This window comes from Heterodontus francisci, chromosome 17 (genome assembly GCF_036365525.1).
Source record: "Heterodontus francisci isolate sHetFra1 chromosome 17, sHetFra1.hap1, whole genome shotgun sequence".
In the NCBI taxonomy this organism is placed as follows: Eukaryota; Metazoa; Chordata; class Chondrichthyes; order Heterodontiformes; family Heterodontidae; genus Heterodontus; species Heterodontus francisci.
Window position 1 is genome coordinate 73573263 of NC_090387.1, and position 27048 is coordinate 73600310.

Below are 27048 nucleotides of genomic sequence, written 5' to 3' on the forward strand. Positions count from 1 at the left end.
AAAAAAGACAGAGCCTCAGTTTATCGTGTCAACCTAAAGACGGTACCTCCAACAGTGCAGCAGTCCCTCAGTACGCAACAGGAGTGTCAGCCTAGATATTTTGTTCAAGTCTCTGGAATGGAACGTGAACCCACAAACTTGTAACTCAGAGGCAAGCATGCTACAACAGAACAACAGCTGGCACTGTGGGCAGAACTAACTGTAAGCAATAATTTTAAGTCCCATTGGACAATCTGTTCATGGGTCAAAGTTGACTCCATGTAAGCAGAGTAAACAGAACCGTCATCACCACGCCCCTCATAGGCAGAGTAAACGACACAGAAATGCCGTCACCACTCCCCACGTAAGCAGAGTAAACAGAAACACTGTCACCACTCCCCACGTAAGTAGAGTAAACAGAAACACTGTCACCACTCCCCACGTAAGCAGAGTAAACAGAAACACTGTCACCACTCCCCATGTAAGCAGAGTAAACAGAAACACTGTCACCACTCCCCACGTAAGCAGAGTAAACAGAAACACTGTCACCACTCCCCACGTAAGCAGAGTAAACAGAAACACTGTCACCACTCCCCACGTAAGTAGAGTAAACAGAAACACTGTCACCACTCCTCACGTAAGCAGAGTAAACAGAAACACTGTCACCACTCCCCACGTAAGCAGAGTAAACAGAAACACTGTCACCACTCCCCACGTAAGTAGAGTAAACAGAAATACTGTCACCACTCCTCACGTAAGCAGAGTAAACAGAAACACTGTCACCACTCCCCATTGTTATGATCTGTTTTTTTTTTCAGGAAGTATGCGGTGTATCTTTAAGTCAGCAAAGGATCAGTACTGCTTTAAGAACAAGCCAGCCTCAGAAGTTAGGAGTTATAGAGAAGGTGCATTTTGGTTGCTGTTGGCTACAACCATACGGAGAGGGAACCAACCAGCTTCAAAGAATGCATCCTGGTTACCCGGCAACAGCCATTCGGAGACCAAGGACAAAATATATAATGTTGCGATTAACAGTTTGAAACTAGCTAAAAAAACTGGCTTTTGACAGACCCACAGACTGTCTGCCAGTATATACTGAAGGAAATAAGAGAGAGCTCTCCCTCTGTCTCTTTAAACCCTATTTATTATACTCTCAGAATTCTGAAAAAGCCAGATTAATTTCTTAAAAGAAAATAACCAATTAGTTTAACTACTGAACTGTAATCGCCGGTCATCGCCGGACAAACGAGGAGTTGAAGCTTTGGATGTTTGACAATTTTATTCCCATCAGAAGACTGCGAGGACTTCAAGCAACCTTGGACTGTTCCACATTGGAACATTCCACTTCGGCAGAAGCATAAATCTGCACGGACTTTATTGTATTTACTTTTTGTTTTTAAATGTTGTTTATATCTTAGTAGTGTTTCTAATTAAAGAGTTAATTTGTTGATCTAAAGACACCTAGCTTGGTTCGCCTCATTCGGGGGTTAATAGATGGTTTGGCATGGCTGTGGGCTTTCTTTAATTTGGAAAGTTTAAAATGATATGTTAGGCGATCTGTGGAGGGACAGGATGGAATCGACACTGCGTTTCTCCCACCGCAATCAGAATCATATATTTTGATTGGGGGCTTGGTCTTCAGCGGTCAGTCGTAACACCGTGTAAACAGAAACACTGTAACCATTCGGCGCATAAACAGGGCAAACAGAAACACTAACCACTTCCCATGTAAACAGGGTAAACAGAAATATTGTGATGTACAGTCTTCAAGCACTGTAAACCTCTTCTTCACAAGTCAACCAAAACCTGTTAAACCTATCCCCCAATACAAAACTGGCAGTTACACTCCAGATCCCCGCAATATACTAACTTTGTACTTGTATGAAAATCCAAAAATATACTTTGCGTGTTCCAGTTACAAAATTATTGAGTACTTGGATATGTGTATATTTAGTTCCATTCATTTACTGAAGCACTCTTCCCTCAGAAAGTGAAAGGTATAGTACCCACATAACCTAACCCAAAGAATACACCAAGCAATGTCAAAAGAAAGCCTATACCTGTCTGGACCCCAGTTTCTTGCGCCAACCGCTGATAAAGTTTGTTTGAATAATCTGCCATCTTGGTTTCTATGCTGATGTGCTTGACTGTGCTTACAATGCCGCCGCAGAGTCGCGTGGTTCCTGCAGCCAACCTGTCAACACCAAAAGAATCAAGGGAGATACGAGAAGCACACAGGCTGGGATTGGGTCATCTATCACAACCACATCCCCCCGACTTCCATATGCCATGGTACATCCCAATTAAGTACATACAAGGGGCCACTCATGCATGCTTATATATATCATGCATTGTCTCATTCCATTTTCTAATGATCAGTTAGAACACGAATACAATGTCTATGTTAATGAGGAAAGCAGACACACAGGTGGTTAAACTTTGTTGGATGATTAGATCCCAATTGTTTTTTAATCAAATTAAAAAGATGATTTTCTTTTTTAAATACACAAAAACAGAAAGCAGCAAAGAGTACAGAAGGTACAATAGGCAGGTAAGGGGATCCAGAAGGAAGTAGCAAGGGCTGAGGCTCCTCTACAATTGTCCAACAGGTCTAAGGTTCTTTCAGCTTGTATGGATAACAGCGAGGGCTGCAGGGTGGATGAGCAAACTGACCATGGCACCGTGGTACAGGAAGCCATTCAAGAGGGGGGAGTAAACTGGAATGTAGTGGTAGTAGGGACAGTATATTCATGGAGATAGACACAGTTCTCTGAAGCCAACAGCAAGTGTCCAGAAGGCTGTGTTGCCTGCCAGTGCCAGGGTTCGGGACATCTGCTCAGGGCTGGAGACGAGCTTGCAGAGGGAGGGGGAGGATCCAGTTGTCATGGTGCACGTGGGTACCAATGACAGATAGGACCAGGAAAGAGGTGCTGCCTAGGGAGAATGAGCAACTAGGGACTAAATTAAACAGCAGAACCTCAAAAGGTAATAATCTCTGGGTTATTACCTGAGCCATGAGCAAATTGGAGAAGGGTAAATAAGAGAGTTAAATGCAAGGCTCACTGTGATACAACAGCACCTGTTGAATAAGAACAGGGTGAGGCTCTGCTGTGGTGAATTCTAAAATCTATCCTCGCACATGGAAGAACCACAACTGAGCCAAAGCGTTAGTGGCTGTGAACTAGATCATAACACAAATCAGGGAGGAGATTAGAAATTAAAATCCACTTAGTAAGCTGCACTGACAACGACCATGCCGCAGTCCCAGACACAGAAAGGATCCCAAGTTTACACTTTCAATTGCACCCTCATTTTTAAATACAATTGCACTGTGGCAATTGAATTGGAAAGACTACAAAAGGATATAAAATTCTACAACTGTAAACTGAGTTTCCTTTGAATATCTGTTTAACTTCCAATTTTGCTCCCTCCAGTCCAAGAGTGGTACATTTCCCACAAACACTGATAGAGTTCTCCCTATTCGTACAAGTGGATATTGCTCATATGTAAGTCTGGACATGGAATAAAAGAGTTATTTGACCACAGGGCGCATCACGGCCCAGCCTATTCCAGACCTCAGCTAATTTCCACGCACGCACACGTTCCATTGAAGGTCACTGAATATTAAGTAGTAGTCACCTGGCCAATATTTTCCCTCCTTGGTAGAAGTGTGGAGACTGATTGTAGTGTCTCTGCAACCGTTCACCAGCTGAGAAAAGCGACCTCAGTCCAAATCAGGGGTTGCACCTGAAATCTACCTGGTCAATATGCCTCAATATGTGGTTTAATTATAAATCAGTGACGCAAGCTTTGGTTAATGCCCATTGTGCCATGTTGAGTGTGCTTTAAACATACAGGACTCATTTCCTTTCTATGTAACATCGCATAACTAGTGACAGCAGCCTGAGGTGATGACAAAACTGATCCTGCTCTTCAAGAAACAATGATACAATTACATTGAAATATCAATTGGCAGGTTCATGTTGCCTTATTTATCCTTGTGCTCCCTTTAAGAGTATCAGAATTTATCACATTAGTATGGTTCGTCCAATATAAAGTATCAAATGGCTGTACAGGACCTACAATTAACTAGACAACAAAAATATTTTCTCCGAACACTTTCAATAACCATATTCTCTCATTGCTTACCGTCCTTGCTCCAGTAACACAACATCATTCCAGCCTAGTTTGGAGAGGTGATATGCCACGGATGACCCTACAATCCCTCCTCCGCAGATCACAACGTGCGCCTGGGAAGGCAGCGGCCTCACATTCGACTCAGGTGCTGTAGAGCTTCCTCTCTGACAGCTGTTGGACAGATGGCGCTGCAAGGCATCAGACAGTAGCCGAGGGAACATCTCAGTCCGAAGACAGCTCCGTCCAGGTACAGTGCAGCGCCTCATTGTTTACCGAGAGATAGACAACTGGACAGACAGACAGCACATGAAACAGCAAAAGGCAAATTCCACATATGGAGATCAAGAATAAATTTCTAAAACATAATAAAACATCCCAAGGCACTTTACAGGGGCATTATCAGCCAAAAATTGACAAGCCAAAAAAAAATGACGAAAAGCTTGATCTAAGAGGTGGATTTTAAGAAGAGGCTTAAAAGGACTGAGGCAGAGAGGTTTAAGGAGGTGATTCCAGACCTTAGGCTGAGGCATGGCTACCGTTGGTGGGGCAAAGGAAGTGGGGGACATACAACAGGCCAAAACTGGAGGAGCGCAGTTCACTGCAGTCTGTAAAGCTAGGAGGTTACAGAGATAGGGAGGGGGTGAGGCCATTGTAGGGTTTGAACAACTAAAACAAGTCTCCACAGTGTTCCAGATGAAGCTATTGTGGGGGGGGGGGGGGGGGGGGGGGGGGCGGGACAGGGGGACAGGTGACAGGTGGGGGTCAACAACACAGGGAGAGAGAGAGACAAAGCAAGGGGGAAGAGAGAGTGATCAGGATCACTTCTGGCAGATGGACATCTATCTGGAATACTCCACATCGCTACAAGCGTGCGGACAAACATTCGATTTGTGCAAGCAAAAAAAAATGCCAGGTATCTACCTAAAGCCGTGTCCTACATAATGATGAGAAGGAAAATCAATAAATTAATGTTCTCATTTAAAGCTCCTTCAAAAAACATAAAAAAGCAAAATACTGCAGATGCTGAAAATTTGAAATAAAAATGCTGGAAATACTCAGCAGGTCTGGCAGCATCTGTGGAGAAGCAGAGTTAACGTTTCAGGTCAGTGACCCTTCAACAGAACTGGCAAATATTAGAAATGTAATAGGTTTCAAGCAAGTAAATCAGGGGTGCGGTAAGAGATAACAAAAGGGGTGTTGATAGGAGGAGGTCACAGAGAATAACTGACCAGAAGGTCATGGAGCAAAGGCAAACGGTATGCTAATGGTGTGGTGAAAGACAAAGCATTAGTACAGAGAGGGTGTTAACTGACAGAAAAATGAACAGCCCTGGCCCCAAGCACAAACATGAAAAAAGTGGGTTGGCACAGTAGAGACAAACTAAAACTAAAATAAAATAAACAAATAAAAAAAGAACTAAAAAATAAAAAGGGGGCCCATCATGCTCTGAAATTATTGAACTCAATGTCCAGTCCGGCAGGCTGTAGCATGCCTAAATGGTAAATGAGGTGCTGTTCCTCAAGCTTGCGTTGATGCTCACTAAAACACTGCAGCACTCCGAAGACAGAGATGTGGGCACGGGATTATGCTTTTGGACTGAGCAGAGGTATTCCAAAAAGCGGTCACCTGATCTGAGCTTCCGGTTGCTGGCCATTTCAACACACCCCGCTGCTCTCATGCTCACATCTCTGTCCCGGGATTGCTGCAGTGTTCCAGCGAACATCAACGCAAGCTTGAGGAACAGCACCTCATTTACCGATTAGGCACACTACAGCCTGCCAGACTGAACATTGAGTTCAATAATTTCAGAGCATGACTGCCCACCCCACTCCACTTCACTTTTTATTTTTAATCAGTTTTTATTTGTTTATTTTTGTTTGAGGCTAGGGTTATTTATTTTTCTGTCAATTAACACCCTCTCTGTACTAACACTTTTTCTTTCACCACATTGTTAACATAACATTTGCCTTTGCTCCATGACCTTCTGGCCAGTTATCCTCTGTGACCTCCTCCTATCAACACCGCTTTTGTTACCTCTTGCCCCACCCCCACTTCACTTGCTTGAAACCTATTACATTTCTAACCTTTGCCAGGTCTGATGAAGGGTCACTGACCTGAAATATTAACACTGCTTCTCTCTCCACAGATGCTGCCAGAGCTGCTGAGTATTTCCAGCATTTCTCGTTTATTTCATAAAAATATACATTTGTTTGTTTTTTGATTAATAGTAAGATACATTTTTCACGCCTTTATCTTTCCGAAATTGTCTCACCGGTCCCTGTAATGTGTCCCCACCCCCACGCGAAAATGTTGGACAACCTTGCTTTCCACAGAAAGCTGGTCTCTCTGTCACCAAGAACCAAAGCCTCGGAGCTCGCATGTCCACCGCACAGCAACGACCCCGGCCTGACCCTCGCAATCACTGCCCTTCACACTGACCCTGGTCTCTCTTTCTCGTCCTCTCCCAGGCCGGCCCCGTACCCCTCAACCCTTTGACCCGGCCGCCACTCAAGCCCCGACTCCGGCAGTAACGCACAGGCCGTTGCATAACATATTTACCACCGCCACATTCCGACGGCTCCAATCAGCGTGCACCCTCCGGACGTATAAACGTCATCACGCATCATTACAATCACAACGTCATCCCCGTAGCGTCGAGTGAAGGGCGGGGCCGGAGACTCCGCCCCTTCCCCACTGACCTCGCCTGAAGATACTTGGGCAGGTTCAGCAGGTGGAGAAATTGTGTACTGCAGTTGGCTCCAACAATAACCGCAACTTGTGTTTATATACCGCTTCTAACGTTATAAAACCTCCCAAGGCGTTTCACAGAAGCGTTTTCAAACAAACTTTGACACTGAAGTATTAGGACAGATGACCAAAAGCTTGGTCAAAGAGGCAGGTCTTCAGAAACACCATAAAGGACAAGAGTGAGATGGAGAGGTAGAGAAATGCTGGAACCTAGGGCCGCGACAGTGGAAGGCATAGCTGCCAATGGTGGAGCAATTAATAGCTAAAGAGCCCAGAATTGGAGAGCTGCAGCTAGCTCGGAGAGTTGTGGGGTTGGAGAAGGTTGCAGTGACTGGGAGGGGCAAAACCATGAAGAAATTTTAAAAACAAGGATAAAAGTTTTAAAATTTGAGGTGTTGCCAGACTGTAGGTCAGTCAGCGAGTGAACAGATAACAGTTGAACGGGATTTAATGGGTGTTGGGATACAGGCAGCAGAGTTTTAAGGGAGCTCAAGTTTTGGGAGGGTAGGAGGCCAGCCAGCAGAGCATTACAATAATCAAGTCAAGAGGTTAAAAAAAGAAAGATTGAGGGTTTCAGATTGCAGAGAAGTGTGCAGTGGTGTTCCCCCTGGGGTCACTATTAGGACCACTGCTCTTTTTGATGTAGAATAACCTGCACTTGGGAATACAAGGCATAATTTCAATGCTTTCAAATGACACAAAACACAAATGTTGTAAACAGTGAGGAGGATAGTAAAAGACTCCAGGGGAAAAATGGAAAGACTGATAAAATGGGCAATCACATCGCAAATTAAATTTTACACAGCATATGAAGTGTTTCATTTTAGTAGGAAGAATGACCGGAGGCAATATGAACTAAATGGTACCATTTTAAATCACAGAATCACAGAATAATACAGTGCAGAAGAGGCCCTTCGGCCCATCAAGTCTGCACCGATGCATTAAAGACACCTGACCTGTCTACCATATCCCATTTGCCAGCACTTGGCCCATAGCCTTGAATGTTATGACATGCCAAGTGCTCAGCCAGATACTTTTTAAAGGATGTGAGGCAACCCGCCTCTACCACCCTCCCAGGCAGTGCATTCCAGACCGTCACCACCCTCTGGGTAAAAAAATTCTTCCTCAAATCCCCCTTAAACCTCCTGCCCCTCACCTTAAACTTGTGTCCCCTCGTAACTGACCCTTCAACTAAGGGGAACAGCTGCTCCCTATCCACCCTGTCCATGCCCCTCACCCCAAAATGGGGTGCAGGAACGGAGAGACCTGAGGGCGAATGTACACAAATCTTTGGCAGGTCAAGTTGAGAAAGCTGTTTAAAAAGGCATATGGAATCCTCGGCTTTATGAATGGAGGCATAGAGTACAAAAGCAAGGAAGTTATGCTGAAACATTATAACCGGTCGGGTCTCAGCTGGAGTGTTGTGTTAAATTCTGGGCATCACATTTTAGGAAAGATGTCAAGGTCTTGCGGTGTACATATGAACATACAAATTAGAAACAGGAGTAGGCCACTCGGCCCCTCAAGCCTGCTCCGCCATTCTATAAGTTCATGGCTGAACTGATTACTCCACATTTCCACCTACCCCTGATAACCTTTCACCCCCTTGCTTATCAAGAATCTATCTACCTCTGCCTTAAAAATATTCAAAGACTCTGCTTCCACCGTCATTTGAGGAAGAGAATTCCAAAGAGTCACGACCTTCAGAGAAAAAAATTTCTCCTCATCTCTGTCTTAAAAGGGCGACCCCTTATTTTTAAACAATGACCCCCAGTTCTAAATTCTCCCACAAGGGGAAACATCCTTTCCACATCCACCCTGTCAAGGCCCCTCAGGATCTTATATGTTTCAATCAAGTCGCCTCTTATTCTTCTAAATTCCAGCCCAGGCTGTCCAATCTTTCCTTGGAAGACAGCCCGCCCATTCCAGGTATTAGTTTAGTAAACCTTCTCTGTACTGCTTCCAACGCTTTTACATCCTTCCTTAAATAAGGAGACCAATACTGTACACAGTACTCCAGATGTGGTCTCACCAATGCCCTATATAGCTGAAGCATAACCTCCCTACTTTTGGATTTAATTCCCCTCACAATAAACGATAACATTCCATTAGCTTTGTTAATTATGTGCTGTATCTGCATACTAACTTTTTGTGATTCATGCACTAGGACTCCCAGATCCCTCGGCATCTCAGAGCTCGGTAATCTCTCACCATTTAGATAATATGCTTCTTTTTTATTCTTCCTGTCAAAGTGGACAATTTCACACCTTCCCAAATTATACTCCATTTGCCAGGTCTTTGCCCATTTACTTAACCTATCCATATCCCTTTGTAGCCCCCTTATGTCCAGTTCACAAGTTACTTTCCTACCTATCTTTGTGTCATCAGCAAATTTAGCAACCATACCTTTGGTCCCTTCATCCAAGTCATTTATATAAATTGTAAAAAGCTGACGCCCCAGCACTGATCCCTGTGGCACACCACTCATTACATCTTGCCAACCAGAAAATTACCCATTTATGCCTACTCTCTGTTTCCTGTTAGCTAGCCAATCTTCTATCCATGCCAAAATGTTACCCCCTACACCATGAGCTTTTATTTTCTGCAATAACCTTTGATGTGGCATCTTATCAAATGCCTTCTGGAAATCTAAGTACAATACATCCACTGGTTCCCGTTTATCCACAGCACATGTAACTCCCTCAAAGAACTCCAATAAATTGGTTAAACATGATTTCCCTTTAACAAAACTATACTGACTCTGCCTGATTACCTTGAATTTTTCTAAATGCCCTGCTATAACGTCTTTAATAATAGCTTCTAATTTTTTCCCTAAGACAGATGTTAAGCTAACTGGCCTGTAGTTTCCTGCTTTCTGTCTCCCTCCCTTTTTGAATAAAGGAGTTACATTTACTATTTTGCAATCTAACGGAACCTTCCCCGAATCTAGGGAATTTTGTAAAATTAAAACTAACGCATCAACTATCTCATCAACTATCTCACTAGCCACTTCTTTTAACACCCTAGGATGAAGTCCATCAAGTCCCGGGGACTTGTCAGCACACAGCTCCAACAATCTGTTCAGTACCACTTCCCTGGTGATTGTAATTTTCTTGAGTTCCTTCCTCCCTTCCATTTCCTGACTTACAGCTAATACTGGGATGTTACTTGTATCCTCAATAGTGAAGACCGATGCAAAATACCTGTTCAATTCATCTGCCATCTCCTTATTATCCATTATAAATTCCCCAGACTCACTTTCTATAGGACCAATGGTCACTTTGGTAACTCTTTTCTTTTTTTAAATATCTATAGAAACTCTTACTATCCGTCTTTATATTTCTAGCTAGCTTTCTCTCGTACTCTAATTTTACCTTCCTTATCAATCTTTTAATCACTCTTTGCTGTTTTTTATATTCTGTCCAATCTTCTGACCTGCCTCCCATCTTTGTGCAATTATGTGCTTTTTCTTTAGGCTATGATTGGTGACAACACAACCACTAGGCGGCACTGTATTAGCATATGCGCAAATGCAGCCTATTCCACTGAAACCTCACTGTCTGCGACGTTCAGGCAGTTGCCAGGATTAAAGACGCGCTGCTCAATTTATCACAGAAAAACAACTTAAACCCATGACAGCACACAATGAACATGTTCGATACTCAGATAAAGTCGCGTTGCTTAAAGTCAGCAGGACAGCACCTCTGACAGTGCTGACACCTCCGTAATTCTGTGAGTTTTCAATGCCATCCTGCTGTCCGGACGCTCACTCCCCGCTTTCCCCCGCCACCCCCCCCCCCCCCACCCAGCTCTCCAGCCGCTCGGTCCCTGCTTCCCAGCCCCCCATCCCTCCAGACGCTAGTTCTAGGCCGTGGGCCACGCTGCTTCCCTCCTCTCGGCCACTCGCTCCTACGTCGCCCGTCATCCCTTGCGGCCCGCCTTGCTTCTTTGGACGGCGTGGTGGGGACCCATCGGAACGTTTGAGCGAGTGGCTGAGAGGAGGGAAACGCGTGGCCTGCGGCCTAGAGCTGGTATCTGGAGGGAAGCGGGAAGCGAGCAGCCGGAGAGCGGGTTGGGGGGGGAAGCGGGGTGCGAGCGGCCGGAGAGCAAGGTGGCGGGGTGGGGTGAGTGAAAGCGAGGAGCGAGTAGACAAGGGGTGGGGGGAGGGGGAAGCGGGCAGAGAGGGGCCTGGAGCGAGAGGCCGGGGAGTGGGGGAGCGTTTTCCTGCGCATGTGCCAGTTAGTTCTGGCAGGGCAAGACATAGGCTGCGCATGCGCAGTATCTCAGAGCGCAGGAGACTGTTTGCGCATGTACGCAGCCTGGAGCGCACTGATGATGTCAGTGGGCCGCTCCGTTGTCAGGAGTCACTTTGTTTTAAGTTTGATACTATCTTTAACTGTTTTAGTTAACCACGGATGGCGGGTCCCACCCTTGGAATTTTTCTTTCTCATTGGAATGTATCTATTCTGTGTATTCTGAAATATCCCCTTAAATGTCTAGACTGTGTCGAAGAGATTTACAAGAATGGTACCAGAATGAAGGGCTTCAGTTATGTGGAGAACCTGGCGAAGTTGTTCTCCTAGGAGCAGTGATTTTGGATTTTCTGTTTGGGAATCCTCTTCACTTGTCAACCTCTCCATTGAGAAATACTTTACGTTCCTTGAGCTTTTTAAAAAAAAGTATGAATGAACATAAATCGCTGCAGTTTACTTACAGCAGCACCAACCTTCACTGACTTTTCCTGTGCTGGCAATATCGGTTAACTTTGACACATGAATAGCTGGGATTTAACCAGGATACCATTGAGATTGTCATAACACACAGCATTTCCCAACCTTGTATTGTCAAATAAATAAAGGCTGCGTTTGCTGACAATGTAACCACTAGGTGGCGCAGTACTAGCACATGCACAAATGCAGCCTCTTCCACTTCAACACCACTGTCCGCGATGTTCAGGCAGCTGCCAGGATTAAGATGGCACTGCTCAATTTATCACAAAAAATTTCAACCCGAAAATCCCCTGAAAGGCTGCCATCACCGTCTCCAGAACACCCTCAACAGTAAACCCCCTGCTCCTGCCATTGCTTCATTTGTATCATTTCTTGGATGTCTCATGCTCAACTGTTTTGATTTTTTTTGACAAAGTAAGAACTCTGGTATGACACTGCTTCTCGCTTCCCTTCCCACCTCACCGCCCCCACCACCCCACCCCCACCACACTCTGGCTGCTCGCTCCCCGCTTCCCCGCCACCCACCATCCCGGTGTCCAGCTGCTTGCTCCCTGCTTCTCCCCCACCCTCCCTCTAGCCGCTAGCTCCAGGCCGCGCCACTTTCCTCTTCTCGGCCACTCGCTCCCACGTTCGATCGTTCCGACGTTCGATCGTTCCTCACTGCGCCAAGAAGCAAGGCGGGCTGCGAAGGTTGACGGGGCAACGTAGGAGCGAGTGGTCGCGAGGAGGGAAGAGGCGCGGCCTCGAGCTAGCGGCTGGTGAGCGGGGTGGTGGGGGGAGCGGGCAGCGAGTGACCAGAGAGCAGGCTGGCTTGGGGGTGGGGGTTGCGGGGACGGGAGCAATCAGCTGGGGGAGAGGGGGAGAAAGCGTCGAGGCCTGGAGCGAGTGGCCGAGGCGGGAGAGTGGCCAGAGGGGCGGGAAAGAGTAGCTGAGTGGGGGGAGCGAGTACCTGATGACGTTACCCCACGCATGCGCCAAATAGTCCTGGCAAGTGGGAAGCTGCGCATGCATAGCATCTCACTGAGTGGAGACTGTTTGCGCATGTGCGCAGCTTGGAGCACTCTGATGACATCGGCGGGCCGCTGCGTTGTCAAGAGTCACTTTGATAAAGAAAAGCAAAATACTGCAGATGCTGGAAATCTAAAACAAAAACCAAAAGTGCTGGAAATACCCAGCAGGTCTGGCAGCATCTGTGGAGCAAGAAACAGAGTTAATTTTTCAGGTCAGTGACCTGTCAAATACTGTGCACTCACCAATTGTGCCATTAGAGGGTCATGCTGAAAAGACTCCCATCAACTTGCAGATCCTGTGTATCCAGAAGCACAGTGCAGTTTTTGTGCTGGCAGATCTACAGTGGACATGATCCTCTCCATATGCCATCTACAAGATAAGTGTAGGGAACAGGACATACCTCTCTATCTTGCTTTTATAGATCTTATGAAAACATTTGACACCATCAACACAGCAGGACTCTACAAGATTTTGGAGTAAATTGGCTGTCCACCAAAGTTCCTCAGTCTCATCTGTTCATTTTATGACAACATGCACAATACTGTACAGTTTGGCTCCACATCCAACAGTTTTGGTGAAGAATGGCATGCAACAGGGCTGTGTCCAAGCCCCCACTTCGGTATTTTCTTCCCCTTGGTCCTGACCTTTGCCTTCCCTGCAGCTATGGAGGTTTACCTGCATACTAGGTCAGACAGCAATCTCCATTATCTGTCCAGATTGAAAGCAAAGATAAAAAATACAGCACGTCTTGATCAGAAAACTCCTCTACACTGATAATGCCGCACTAGTCGCCCACAAGGAAACTCAGCTACAAAGACTTATGGATTGTTTCTCCCATGCCTGTAACCTGTTCTCCCTCACTATAAGCATCAAGAAATTTTTTTGTTATGGGACAGGGTGTCAAATCTCTGCTCTTATCACACTAAATACTTGGTGGGAAATGGTTAGAAAATTCTGCTACCTTGGATCCATGGTGAGACAATCTGACTTGATGCAGAACTTGACGCATGCATAGGAAAAGCAGCTACCACTTTTGGCCAGCTCATGAAACGTGCAAGGAGAAACGAGCTGACCCTTAGGACCAAGATGCTGGCTTATGAGGCCTGTGTTCTCAGCATCTTGTTGTACAGCTGAGAAACATGGACGACTTACAGCTATCAAGAAAGGAAGCTCAACAATTTTCATCTTCAATGTCTGCTGCGCATTCCCGGTATCTCTCAAAGGCAAATCTCCCAAGTATGCTAGCACTTATGAAGCAGAGGCGACTTCGCTGGCTCGGGCACATTCGCAGGATGAAAGACAGACACACTCCCAAGGATATTCTGTATGAAGATGTAGCCGGAGCCAGAAGACTGGTCTGATGCCCAAAGCTCCGCTTCAAGGATGTTTGCAAGCGTGACATGAAGACCCAAAACCGCTTTCCACCTAGGGAGACACTAGCCAACAACAGAAGGAAATGGCGACATTACCTGTGGGCCCATGTGCATCACCATATTAATCAATGGCTACAGCAGCTTGACAGCAGGTGCCAATGCTGAAAACAGCAACCCATGACAACACCTGATAACCATCTTATATGCAGCACTTGTGGCACTGCTTCTCTGGATTTGTCTCTTCAGCCATCAGCAAAAGTGCACCATGTGAAACGATCCCATTGCTGATCGATTTACTGCATGTCCTTCAATGCACAGAAATGGAAGTCGACGAGATGTTGCAGAACATGAGGTGGTACCCCACTGTTTTCAATCTGTCTCAACATTACATTGACAGGGCCACCTAACCATACAATGCCTTTAGAATCCTGAGACCATCATTTTAAATAAACAATAAATATAAACTTTGATTTTGTTATACATTTTGCTATTTAACAAGGAATTATAACAATATGGAAAGAATTGGTTAGACCATAGGAGTTTCTATGCAGTACAGATCAAGGATGCAAAACCATGGCACTACAGCACCATCACTGTTCATTCATTGGTGTCATCTTCTTCCCAGAAGGTTGACGGCCATGGATCTCCACCTCTGTCCTGTGCTGCCCTTACACATTCTGCATAGGTCAACTGCATCCAGTCCATCATATCCATCATCCATTTTCTCCTCTGCTTCCCTCGCCTACGTTTTCCGTTGATCTTTCTTTCCAATAATTATCTGTTTACCTTCTAGTGTAATGATGTGACCAAAATATTGAATTTTTCTGATGTTATGCGCTAATTTTTTCTTTTCTCCAGTCATTTCCAGCACTTCCTGTCTGTGTCGGATACGCGGAACATCCTTCTATATGTCACTGTTAAGATGATGTAATGACAGCATGAATAGTTTACAAAAGTTATTTCCAACATCAACATGGACATAGAAAGGAATTACATTTATATAGCACCTTTTGCAATGTCACAAAGCCAAGGAAGCATAATCACTCCAGTAATGTAGGGAAATGTGGCAGCCAATAGGTGCAAAGCAAGCTTCCACAAACAGCAATGCAATAATGACCAAATAATCTGTTTTAATGAAGCTGGTTGAGGGAAAATATTGGCCAGGACAAAGGGGAGAATTCCCCTATTTTTCAAATAGTGCCAGGGGAACATTTACATTCATCCGAGTGGGCAGACAGAACCTTGGTTTAACATCTCATCCAAAAGATCGCGGAAGAAATTTTTTAGTAGAAAAAGTTGACAGTGTAGAGGTGCAAAGTTTTTAATATATTGACAGACTTGTACATTGTGTGTAGCACATGTCAACAATCCAAAGGTATCACGCTTGAAAATATGGTCTGCGAGCTATCACCACAATGGGCTGGATTTTGCAGTGATCAGCAAACTACTGTTCATTAGACTTATACTTGTCTGTAGACTTTCCATGGAGTTTTGAATGGCAAGTTACTGTCAAGGAGACATCCAAATGGCAGGGCACTCTCTAGTGGGCATCAGGTACCTCTGACCAGAACAAGCAACTGCATATCTTAATCAATCAGATCGAGGAATCGCTATTAAGCAATACAGTATGAACCAGGATGTGTCAGAATAGTGAATGCAACGTCAAAACTGGTATAGAAGGCAAAAGAGAGAGGGAAAAGAAGGATTGGATTGGGAGAGACCAAAGAAAAACGTAAACTTAAAAAAAAATCCAACATTAAAATTTGAAGGAGTGAGACTCCACACTTAACTTTCAGTGCCAGAGGGGGTTTCTCAGCAATAATTAACACTTACCACACCATTAAAAGGGTACTTAGACAGGAATGACAACTCTTGTTAGCAAGTTTAGACCATATCTACATCAGTACAGGAATTTCATGCCATTGAATGTATTTGAACGGAGAAACTGCATCTCGCACAACTTCCAGGAGCCCAGGTATTTGCCTTTAACTGCACGTGTGCAGTTCGTGTCAGATTTGTTCATTATTAGCTTCACTGCTATTTTCATAGCAAAATCTGGCCCAATTTATAAATTGTACCTGAGAGTCACATGCCTAAGGATATAAGAAATAGGAGGAGGAGTAGACCATATGGCCCCTCAAGCCCACTCCACCATTCAATAAGATCATGCTGATCTGATCTCGGCCTCAATTTCACCTTCCTGCCTGTTCCCCATAACCCTGGACTCTCCTACCGTTCAAAAATCTGTATCTCAGCCTTGAATATATTCAATGACCCAGCCTCCAAAATTTGCCTGCTCACTTAACCTATCTATATCCCTTTGCAGACTCTTTGTGTCCTCCTCACAACTTACTTTCCCACCAACATTTGTATCAGCAGCAAATTTGGCTACATGACACTCAGTGCCTTCATCCAAGTCATTAATATAGATTGTAAATTGTTGAGGCTCCAGCACCGATCCCTGTGACACCCATGAGTGTGCCTACCTGAAAATGACCCATTTATCCTGACTGTTTTCTGTTAGTTAGCCAACCCTGTATCCATGCTAATATATTACCAACACTATGAGATCTTATCTTGTACAGTAACCTTTTATGTGGCACCTTATCGAATGCTTTTTGGAAATCCAAATACACTACATCTACTGGTTTCCCTTTACCCACCCTGCGTGTTAAATCCTCAAAGAGCTCTAATAAATTTGTCAAACATGATTTCCCTTTCATAAAACCATGTTGACTCTGCTTGACTATATGATTTTAAAAAAAATATCCTGCTGCTACTTCCTTAATAATGGATTCCAGCATTTTCCCAATGACAGATGTTAGGCTACTTGGCCGAGGGTTCTCTGCTTTCCGTCTCCCTTCTTTCTTGAATAGGGACATAACGTGCAGTTTTCCAATCCACTGGACCATCCCCAAATCTAGGGAATTTTGGACGTTTTTTTTTATTAGCGCATGGGATATGGGCGTCAATAAAAAGGCCTGCATTTATTGCCCATCCCTAATTGCCCTTGGGAAGGTGGTAGTGAGCTGCCTTCTTGAATCGCAGCAGTCCACGTGGGGTAGGTAAACCAACTGTGCTATTAGGAAGGGACTTCCAGGATGTTGACCCAGTGACACTGAAGGAACGACAATATAGTTCCAAGTCAGGATGGTGTATGGCTTGGAGGGGAATTTGCAGGTGGTGGTGTTCCCATGCGTCTGCTGCCCTTGTTCTTCTAGATGGTGGAGGTTGCGGGTTTGAAGGTGCTGTCTAAGGAGCCTTGGTGCGTTGCTGCAGTGCATCTTGAAGATGGTACACACTGCTGCCACTATGCGTCAGTGGTGAAGGGAGTGAATGTTTGTGAATGGGGTGCCAATCAAGTGGGCTGCTTTGTCCTGGATGGTGTCGAGCTTCTTGAGTGTTGTTGGAGCTGCACCCATCTAGGTGACTGGAGAGTATTCCATCACACTCCTGACTTGTGCCTTGTAGATGGTGGACAGGCTTTGGGGAGTCAGGGGGTGAGTTACTTGCTGCAGGATTCCCAGCCTCTGACCTGCTCTTGTAACCACGGTATTTATATGGCTACTCCAGCTCAGTTTCTGGTCAATGGTAACACCCAAGATGTTGATTGTGGGGGATTCAATGATCGTAATGCCATTGAATGTCAAGGGGAGATGGTCAGATTCTGTCTTGTTGGAGATGGTCATTGCCTGACACTTGTGTGGCACGAATGTTACTTGCCATTTATCAGCCCAAGCCTGGATATTGTCCAGATCTTGCTGCATTTCTACACGGACTGCTTCAGTATCTGAGGAGTCGCGAATGGTGCTGAACATTGTGCAATCATCAGCGAACATCCCCACTTCTGACCTTATGATTGAAGGAAGGTCATTGATGAAGCAGCTGAAGAGGGTTGTGCCGAGGACACTACCCTGAGGAAGTCCTGCAGTGATGTCGTGGAGCTGAGATGATTGACCTCCAACAATCATAACCACCTTCCTTTGCACTAGGTATGACTCCAACCAGCAGAGTTTTCCCCCATTCCCACTGACTTCAGTTTTGCTAGGGCTTCTTGGGTCCAATGCTGCCTTGATGTCGAGGGCAGACACTCTCACCTCGAGATCAGCTCTTTTGTCCATGCTTGAACCAAGGCTGTAATTAGGTCAGGAGCTGAGTCGCCCTGGCGGAACCCAAACTGAGCGGCACTGAGCAGGTTATTGCTAAGCAGGTGCCGCTTGATAGCACTGTTGACGACACCTTCCATCATTTTACTGATGATCAAGAGTAGACTGATGGGACGGTAATTGGTCAGTTGGATTTGTCCTGTTTTTTGTGTACAGGACATACCTGGGCAATTTTCCACATTGTCGGGTAGATGCCAGTAGCTGTATTGGAACAGCTTGGCTAGGGGCGCAGCTAGTTCTGGGGCACGTCTTAAGTACTATTGCCAGAATGTTGTCAATGCAATGTCCGGTGCCTTCAGTCGTTTCTTGATATCACGCGCAGTGAATCCAATTGGCTGAAGACTGGCATCTGTGATGTTGGGGACTTCATGAGGAGGCCAATATGGAGCATCCACTCGGCACTTCTGGCTGAAGATTGCTGCAAATGCTTCAGCCTTATCTTTAGCACTGATGTGCTGGGCTCCCCCATCATTGAGGATAGGAAGAGGTGGTCCACAAATATATCCCTATCAGTTATTAAATTGTCCACCACCATTCACGACTGAATGTGGCAGGACTGCAGAGCTTGGATCTGATCCATTGGTTGTCGGATCTCTTAGCTCTGTTTATTGTATGCAGAGTCTGCTGTTTGGCACGCAAGTAGTCCTGGGTTGTAGCCTCACCAGGTTGAGGTATACCTGGTGCTGCTCCTGGCATGCCCTCCTGCACTCTTCATTGAATCAGGGTTAATCCCCTGGCATGATGGCAATGGTAGAGTGGGGGTTATGCCGGGGCATGAGGTTACAGATTTTGGTTGAATACAATTCTGCTGCTGCTGATGGCCCACAGCGCCTCATGGATGCCCAGTTTTGCGTTACTAGATCGGTTTGAAATCTATCCCATTTAGCACAGTGATATTAGCACACAACACAATTGAGGGTATCCTCACTGTTAAAACGGGACTTTGTCTGCACAAGGACTGTGCAGTGGTCACTCCTATCAATACTGTCAAGGACATATGCAACTGCGGCAGGCAGATTAGTGAGCACAAGGTCAAGTATATTTTTCCCTCTTGTTGGTTCCCTCACCACCTGCTGCAGACCCAGTCTAACAGCTTTGTCCGTTAGGACTCAGCCAGCTCGGTCAGTAGTGGTGCTACCCATCCACTCTTGGAGACATGGATTGAAGTCCCCCACCCAGAGTACATTCTGTGCCTTTGCCACCCTCAGCGCTTCCTCATGTTTAACATGGAGAAGCACTGATTCATTAGCTGGGGGTGGGGGGCAGGGCAGTAGATGGTAATCAGCAGATGGTTGCCTTGCCCATGTTTGACCTGATGCCATGAAACCTCATGGGGTTCAGAGTCGATGTTGAGGACTCCCAGGGAAACTCCCTCCTGACTGTATACCACTATGCCGCCACCTCTGCTGGGTCCGTCCTGCCCATGGGACAGGACATAGCCAGGGATGGTGGTGTCTGGGATATTATCTGTAAGTTATGATACCGCAAGTATGGCTATGTCAGGCTGTTGCTCGACTAGTCTGTGATGCAGCTCTCCTAACTTTGGCACAAGCTCCCAGATGTTAGCAGGATCGATAGGGCTAGGTTTGCCGTTGTTGTTTCCAGTGACTAGATTGACACCGGGTGAGCCGTCCAGTTTCATTCCTTATCGACTTTGTAGCAGTTAGATACAACTGAGCGGCTTGTTAGGCCATTTCAGAGGGCGTTACGAGTCAACCACATTACTGTGGGTCTGGAGTGACATGTAAGCCAGACCAGCTAAAGACAGCAGATGTCCTCCCCTTATGGGCATTAGCGAAACGGCAATGGCTTCATGGCCATTAGACAAGCTTTTAATTCCAGATTTATTAATTTTAATTCAAATTCCACCTCCTGCTGTGGTAAGATTCAGAGCAATACCCTGGGTCTTTGGGTTGCTCGTCCAGTGGCAATACCACTACGCCATTACCTCCCCGTTTTACAACTAATGCATCCACTATCTCTGCATCCACTTCCTTTCAGCCCCTAGGATGCAGGCCATCAGGTTCTTAGATTAGTTTGCCTAGTATTTTTCCTCTAGCGATCGTGCTTAGTGGATGCGCCTCCCTCCCTTTTGCCCCTATTTTCTACTTTTATTGGTTTGCTTTTAGTGTCTTCTACCGTGAAGAGAATTACAACATATTTGTTCAAAGTTTCTGCATTTCCTCGTTTCCCATTAATTTTCAAGTCTCATCCTCTAAGTGACCAATTTCTACTTCAGCTACTACGTACTTGTCGAAGCTCTTAGATTTCTTGCTAGCTTACTCTCAATCTATTTTCTCCCTCTTTTTTTAAAGTCATACCTATAAACATTGGATATTTGGTAAATTAGTGCAATTAACTTCTGCAATTAACATGTTAATTGAGATTTTAATAGACATCAATCACAAATGTGTGCAGCATACCTCCGAAGTTTTTAATTCATTACAATTTTAATTGCAATTTATTACTTTGACTGAAAAATTCGTTGACTTTGCGGTCGATTACACCTGAAGACGTCCTCAGTACAACTTGCAATTCTTCCCCATAAGATTCTGCGCATATGTGCAATTTAACATCTTCTGCGTCCATGTGGCCATTATGGCCTTCTATACCTGTGCACTGTTATCAGGCTGACAGAGCGAGAGTGCAGAAGTGTCTGTTAGTGATGTTCATCACAGAAAAAGCAAAATAGTGTCGATGCTGGAAACCCGAAATAAGTACAGAAAATGCTAGATGTACTCATGTTAGGAATCATCCATGGAGTGAGAAACAGTGTTAACATTTCAGTATGATGACCTTTCATCAAGACTTTGATGGATGAAAATCAAGAGACTTCAATTAAGCCATTAAACTAACAGGTTTTGAAAGCGCTTCTGTCAGTGAGGTGGACACATATGTACTGGGGCCAGAGGAAGATTTAAAAAATTGTGCTCAAGATGCATGATATTAATATTGGACTCCTCCAGTTTTCAGTGCAGAACACTTCCATGATTAGGTATGGCACAACCAGACACATTAAAACGCTTCCTGTACACTAGTCTCGACTGCAGAATTACACTGCCAACTAAAGCCCTGTTTCCTGCACCTGCATTACTGTTGCCTCCAAGTCAGTTTGCCAGTGTCAAATAGGGATAGCTCTATGCTGCGTGTCTGTGTCCACTTGGAACTGGATCACGACTGTCCAACGGCTAGGAACTCTGATAACCAGCTGTCAGTCTGGGCCAGATTTGAAGCCCACCGTACCACCCAAGGGGCCAAAGCGTAGAGCATGACCACCGATTCAAGTGCTGGTCGTTAAAGACTCGACAGTGGTGCAAAAATAACTTCTTTTCTCTCCTCGATGGCTTCAGAAACAATTGCAGATCTACCATACGAAGTAGGCAATAGAAAAATAAATTTGCTATAAATCATGTAAATAATTTAGGACAAGGAGAAAAGGTCTTTGGAAAAAATATAGTACTCAAATCTTAAGCAAGTAACTGAGAATTAGGTTTTGGGGAGGGAAGAGCAAAGTTACTTGTTCTTGGGAAGTGAAATAAATAGCCTCAATGTTTCAGCATCAGTGAGGTACGTAATATTTTACTTGGAGTGATATATTGCTTCAAGAATTTGCTCTCGAGCAATATATGAACTGCTATCACATCAAGGCTTCAGTGGGACCTCGGTAAACATTAGACACCATTCTGCAGGTTATGGATTGCTATTTAAGTGGACACCATAGCCTCAAACAGAATGTTAAAAATTGTTTTCAGGTGCAAATTGGTTTCAAAGACTATTTTGAATTTATTCTCTCATCTCTATGTAATATTCAGTTCACAGCAAATCCAAGAGTGACCATCAAAAGCATGAACAGGTGAGTTACTGGAGAGAACCACCACTAGATGCATTCTAGTGGTCCTATAACCCATCACACTGCTGTAAAACATGCAGCACTGAACCCTTAATACCCTCCCCGCCATGATGGAGCACAATTACTGTACTCCTACAACTCTTATTTGAGGTATCACACTGCTCTAACCCAGCCACCACCTTATTTCTATGTTAAGCATCGTACTGTAGTGGTCCTAAAATTTCTGCTTATCCTTTACATTAAGGTGGGATGAGTGGCCTTCCTCATTTGTAATTATCTTCCGTTGTCATTTGTACATATACATACCTTCAGTACAAGGAAGCTTACACAGAAAGCTGGTCAAAATCCACTGATATTCAACTTAGGCAAGAAAAATGCAGCAATCAACACATCTCAAAAGGAAAGGACAAAGTTTAAAAACTGCAGACCTTTTTATTAATAAATTCTGCCATTTCATCTGTACAGAACAAAGAGCCTGTACGTTAGGATTTCATTAACATCTCAAATTACACGGCATGATCAGGAACAAGTATCTTGTACGTTCATGAAGCGGATTTTATACACAGAAAAAAATTTACAAGACCCTACAGTTTGTAAATTTTACTTCAAAGTGACATCGACACCTATAGCAGTACACGCACGACTTTTCGCGTCTTGTCTGTACAACACGCAGGGCGACGCCAAGGAGTCTCACTGTACACAATTTCACTACAGATATTCTGTATCAAAAAATTTTAAACACCCCTAATACAAAGGAAATTTAAAAAAAAGAGATAATCCCAAGTCTGCAACATGCAGGCCACCCCCTCACCATGATGGCAGTCACCAAAGTGACCAAGCAAATCCACACGAGAACTTAAAACAGAAGGCAACAGAAAAGAGTCGACAATTACAGGCTGTGACCCTGCTAGAATTTATTAGTAAACAATAAATAAGGCTGAAGATTCAACACAAAAGGAGAAAATCAAATGTGCGTAATACTTCTGTTAGCAGTTAAGAGATCTGTATTTAAAATATACATTTCCTGATTAGATGGTTGCAGATTGCTGTTCTGAAGCAACTTGTGTCGATGACTATGGCCGATGGGATTTACAACACTGTCTAGAGGAATGGTGCTGATCACTGGTAGCACCCACAGGTGCATCCAACAGAGATCCTGTCTATGACTGACTGGGGCCGATTAAAACAGCCAGTTCACTGTGCAAATTAACATTGCATTAATGACCAAACTGTACACTCGCAGCTTAAAAAAGGGACTTCAAACAACTGGTAGAGTTTGGCAATTATTCAATATTTTTAAAACCAGCAAAAATACTGCCAGAGAATTTTACTTCTCGCTATATATATTTTTATTCCAAATCAGTGTTATTACTTACAACATACTGATGTGCAAACGGTTAATGCTGTACACCTTATGTCACCTTAGTATGTACCAATGTGACTGCACAATTCAGTGTGCATGTGAAAATGCACCGCATATGAAATTACCTCATTTTCCTAAAACTCAACTAAACGATTTTACGGTGCCTTGCTTCCTACTAGCCAGTCTTCACCTCAGAGTACCATAATCAGAATGAAGCTGTGAAATAAAAGTGCAACAATGTCGAGAATTACATAGCTATGTTAATGAACTGTGACTTAATTCAGGAAAAGCTTAGTTCCTAGCCTCACCTGGGGCATAAAAAGTGACAACTTTAATACATTTGCAGGGTAAACTGTTCTTAGAGAGTTGGTGGTGATCTTTGTGGATGTTCCTCTTTAGAGTCCTTTTGTACTTCAATTGAGAAACAAAGAAAAAAAAATGTAACCGAGACCTTGGAGTGAGTGCCATCACTCCCTGAACAGGAGCTGACAACCATCAAAGCACAGGATATGGCTGAAAACGGCTACCATTATTTTATTTAATGGCAAACATTTCAAATATAGTGAGTTAAGTTTGGCCTCAACACCTCTAGGCACCTTAGAGAGTGGCTCAATCCTCATGATCTGCAATGATAGGTCCTTTTAAACCACTAACACTCATTATTTCATTTACAACGTGAACTACAGTAGGTGAAAACTGTAGTCAGCTTTTCTCCTCCTCCCAATCATCAAGAAGTGTGAAAATCTCCAAAAAAAAGACCAGGACCAGTATCTTTTGTACAATCACCAATAAAGAACCAAAAAAGGCTGAAGCAGACATGTATCTAAAGCATCCTACAATTTACATGAACTAATAAAATTCTTTGGAATTGTTCCATTTGTGGCAATTACCTTTCCTACAGGTGAGAATCTCTGTTGGATGAGACTGCTACCAGTAAGACTCGTTTGATCTGGGCGAACATGATTCAGATACACAATGGGAACCAGGTCTACAGGAAACTAAAGATAGGAATCCGGCTGGAGCAGAATCAGCTGTTGGCTCGCACATTTGTTCTGCAGGTAAAATCTGTGCAGAACAAACAGAGAGAAAGTGTAAAGGACTGGATTGCGTCTGCTGCTCTTACTTAAGGAGACTATACAGAGGCTGTACAAAGGCAGGCTTGGGCCATGCTCTACCTATCCTTCAGTTCCCGTGTCACTCGTTTGGTGATCCTGCCACAGGTCATGCCCAGTAGAAATAGGATGCACACTCCCAGTGCCAATAAGCCCATAAGGTAATTTTTGGATGGAGAACTCATAACTTGATAGGCTAAGTCAGCAAATCCCTCAGCTGGAGCAACCTACAAGAAAGACAGTAATGCCACATTAACTGAGAAGCTTTAAGCTAAATTAAAGCAGAATTATACAACATGAAAACCAGGCAATATATACTTGATAAGCACTTGAAGGTTTTACAGACATGAATTTCACTGCAATATATTTATGCAGAAGGGTTCACCCCCTCCCCCTCCAGCATCCCATCCCCTGCAGTGCACCATAACCCAAGAGGCAAAATCACACCCTTAATTTCTCATGGTTTAAGCTGACTTGACACAATTCCGTTACTCTCCTCTTAACAGCCCCTTCCAGCCCTGCCGAAAAACACTTTGCTCCCTGGCAACATTGCTCACATCAGAAATTTACTGCGAGAAATCAAGTTTGTGTCTAACATGCCAATCAGTTTTGAAAATCGAGGCTTGCTGAAGGACAGGTCTGTTAACAAGCTCCACTCTTGCCTACATCACACACTTGAAAAATAATCCAGTGCTGGCAGAATGGAGAGAAAAGAGGGGAATTTCAAATATGGCTTTACAGCTTCTCTCTACAAGGAGAATGTTCCATTGTTCATTCATAACCCAGCTCCCCAGAAGTGGGCTGGCAGTGGTACACTGACAGAGATCCCTTCCCCAAACACTGACTCGCATTACCTTGGCTGCATAACTCCACATTTCCAGGCGATCTTGTAATCGCTTCTTACAATCTGGCTGCAATCTCACAGTTTTATCTTCCAGTGCTTCCAGCAAACATGACATTTCTGGGTAAAGAAGAAAAATATAACTCAATCAGCAACAAACCTCTCCATGAGCCCACCACAGGAAGCTGGTGCCAGGCAGCAGACTTCACACAGGACGCCCAACAACAGATTGCTGCTAAGTTAACAATGAGCTTGGATTATCCTCAAACATACAAAAGAATTGTTATTGAATGAAAATTCTTATTAAGCAGAATTATAAGTAGTTGCAGAGTTTTTAAAAAATATAAAATTATAATGATCTAAGGAGACCAAAGTAATGTTCCCTATATCAGCCAGAGCAGGAGCGGTGACAGCCTGTTACATCTGTCCTGCTACATTGGAGCTACCATCAAAAGGTCAAGTGGAAACCTGGGACCGAATTTTATAAGTCCCCCCGACATCGGGGGTCGTGGCAGGGGGTGACCCAGAATATCCTTCCGGGAGAAGAATGCCACGGGCCTCGACGCCAGGAAGGCCCCATCCCATTTTACAGGACGGGCAGCAAGGCTTCGTGGTGGCCTCCCCACGGCAACAGTGACAGAGGCTTAACTTAAGTACAATAATTAAATTAAAATGAATGAATAATGACTTAGCTTGTAGCAATGGCCGTCCCACGCCGATATTTTGGCTGGTTGCCGGATGTCCCGTGCCTTCGGATCAGGTCCGAGGCGGGATACTGTTGGGGAGGGGGGAGCAATGGAGTTTTCAGGGCAGGCAGGAGCAGGGGAAACTGTTACAATTGGCTGACGTGATGGTGGAAAGGGGTCAAAAGGACAAAGTTAATAAACTTTGGGGGTGAAAGGTGAGGGCCGGCCAAAAAAAAAATTTTCGGGAAGGGAAATAAATATCTTGTTTGGTCATTGTAGGGGTGTAAGGGGGGGCTTCAATCTTTGATTGACTGTTTAAACTTAAATTCAACGTGCAGCACTCATTAAAAATTTACATTACCTGTCAGGGCTTGAAACCCTTTAAAAATGGCGCCGGCACCTGACACCGTTGTCAAGGTTGAAGCACCCACCCCCTCTATGTCATTGGGGGCGGGCGGTCTGCCCCCTCCATGTTAATGAGCCACCGCGCAAAATATCATTAACATGGAAATATCGAAGTAGCTCCGCGGCGCATGTCTCGCGCATGAGTCATGCACTTTTTGAAGCTCGCTGAGAACAGCGGAAAGCTAATAAAATACAGCCGCTGGAGCCCCACTGATGCTGGAAATACCAAAGCCGACTGTTGCTTTTAAAGAAAACCTTTTGTGAGCCTACATATATTAACAGAGGAAATTGTTAATGCATGATCATAGATTAAAGCCTACTTCTTTTAGTAATTTTTTTGAAAAACAGACTTGAATATATACAGCACCCATTCGCTACCTCAGGACGTCCAGATGTGCTTCACAGCCAATTAAGTGCTTTTAAAATGTACAAGAGAAAAATAGTGTGGATGCTGGAAATCTGAAATGGAACCAGAATGTGCTGGAAACACTCAGCAGGTTAGACAGCAACTGTGGAGAGAATCAGAGTTAACGTTTCATGTCGATGACCTTTTGCCAAAACTGAATAAAGTTGAAGATGTAACATGTTTTAAGCAAGTGCATTGGCAGGGAAAGGGCGAGGGGAAAACAGAATAAACAAAGGTCTGA

General features: G+C 44.5%; 2 protein-coding genes across 5 annotated transcripts in view; both read right to left on the reverse strand.

The window, feature by feature from the left end:
- pdpr (pyruvate dehydrogenase phosphatase regulatory subunit) overlaps positions 1-6712 on the reverse strand; it is a 105212-nt gene extending 98500 nt beyond the window's left edge. Inside the window, exons 1-3 of one of the 3 annotated variants that reach the window (XM_068049667.1) lie at positions 6676-6712; positions 4129-4403; positions 2040-2173 (exon numbers count right to left, since the gene is read on the reverse strand). In XM_068049667.1, coding sequence (XP_067905768.1) covers positions 2040-2173; positions 4129-4382 — 388 coding nt within the window. In that variant the 5' untranslated portion in view covers positions 4383-4403; positions 6676-6712. The other 2 variants (XM_068049665.1, XM_068049666.1) reach the window with 2 other exon arrangements.
- A 15694-nt stretch (positions 6713-22406) lies between these two features.
- Positions 22407-27048, reverse strand: part of LOC137379052 (Golgi apparatus protein 1-like) — a 149236-nt gene continuing 144594 nt past the window's right edge. For both annotated transcript variants that reach the window (XM_068049664.1, XM_068049663.1), the window contains exons 25-27: positions 25324-25430; positions 24533-24696; positions 22407-24422 (exon numbers count right to left, since the gene is read on the reverse strand). In XM_068049664.1, the coding sequence (XP_067905765.1) occupies positions 24356-24422; positions 24533-24696; positions 25324-25430 (338 nt within the window). In that variant the 3' untranslated portion in view covers positions 22407-24355. The remainder of the gene's footprint in view (positions 24423-24532; positions 24697-25323; positions 25431-27048) is intronic.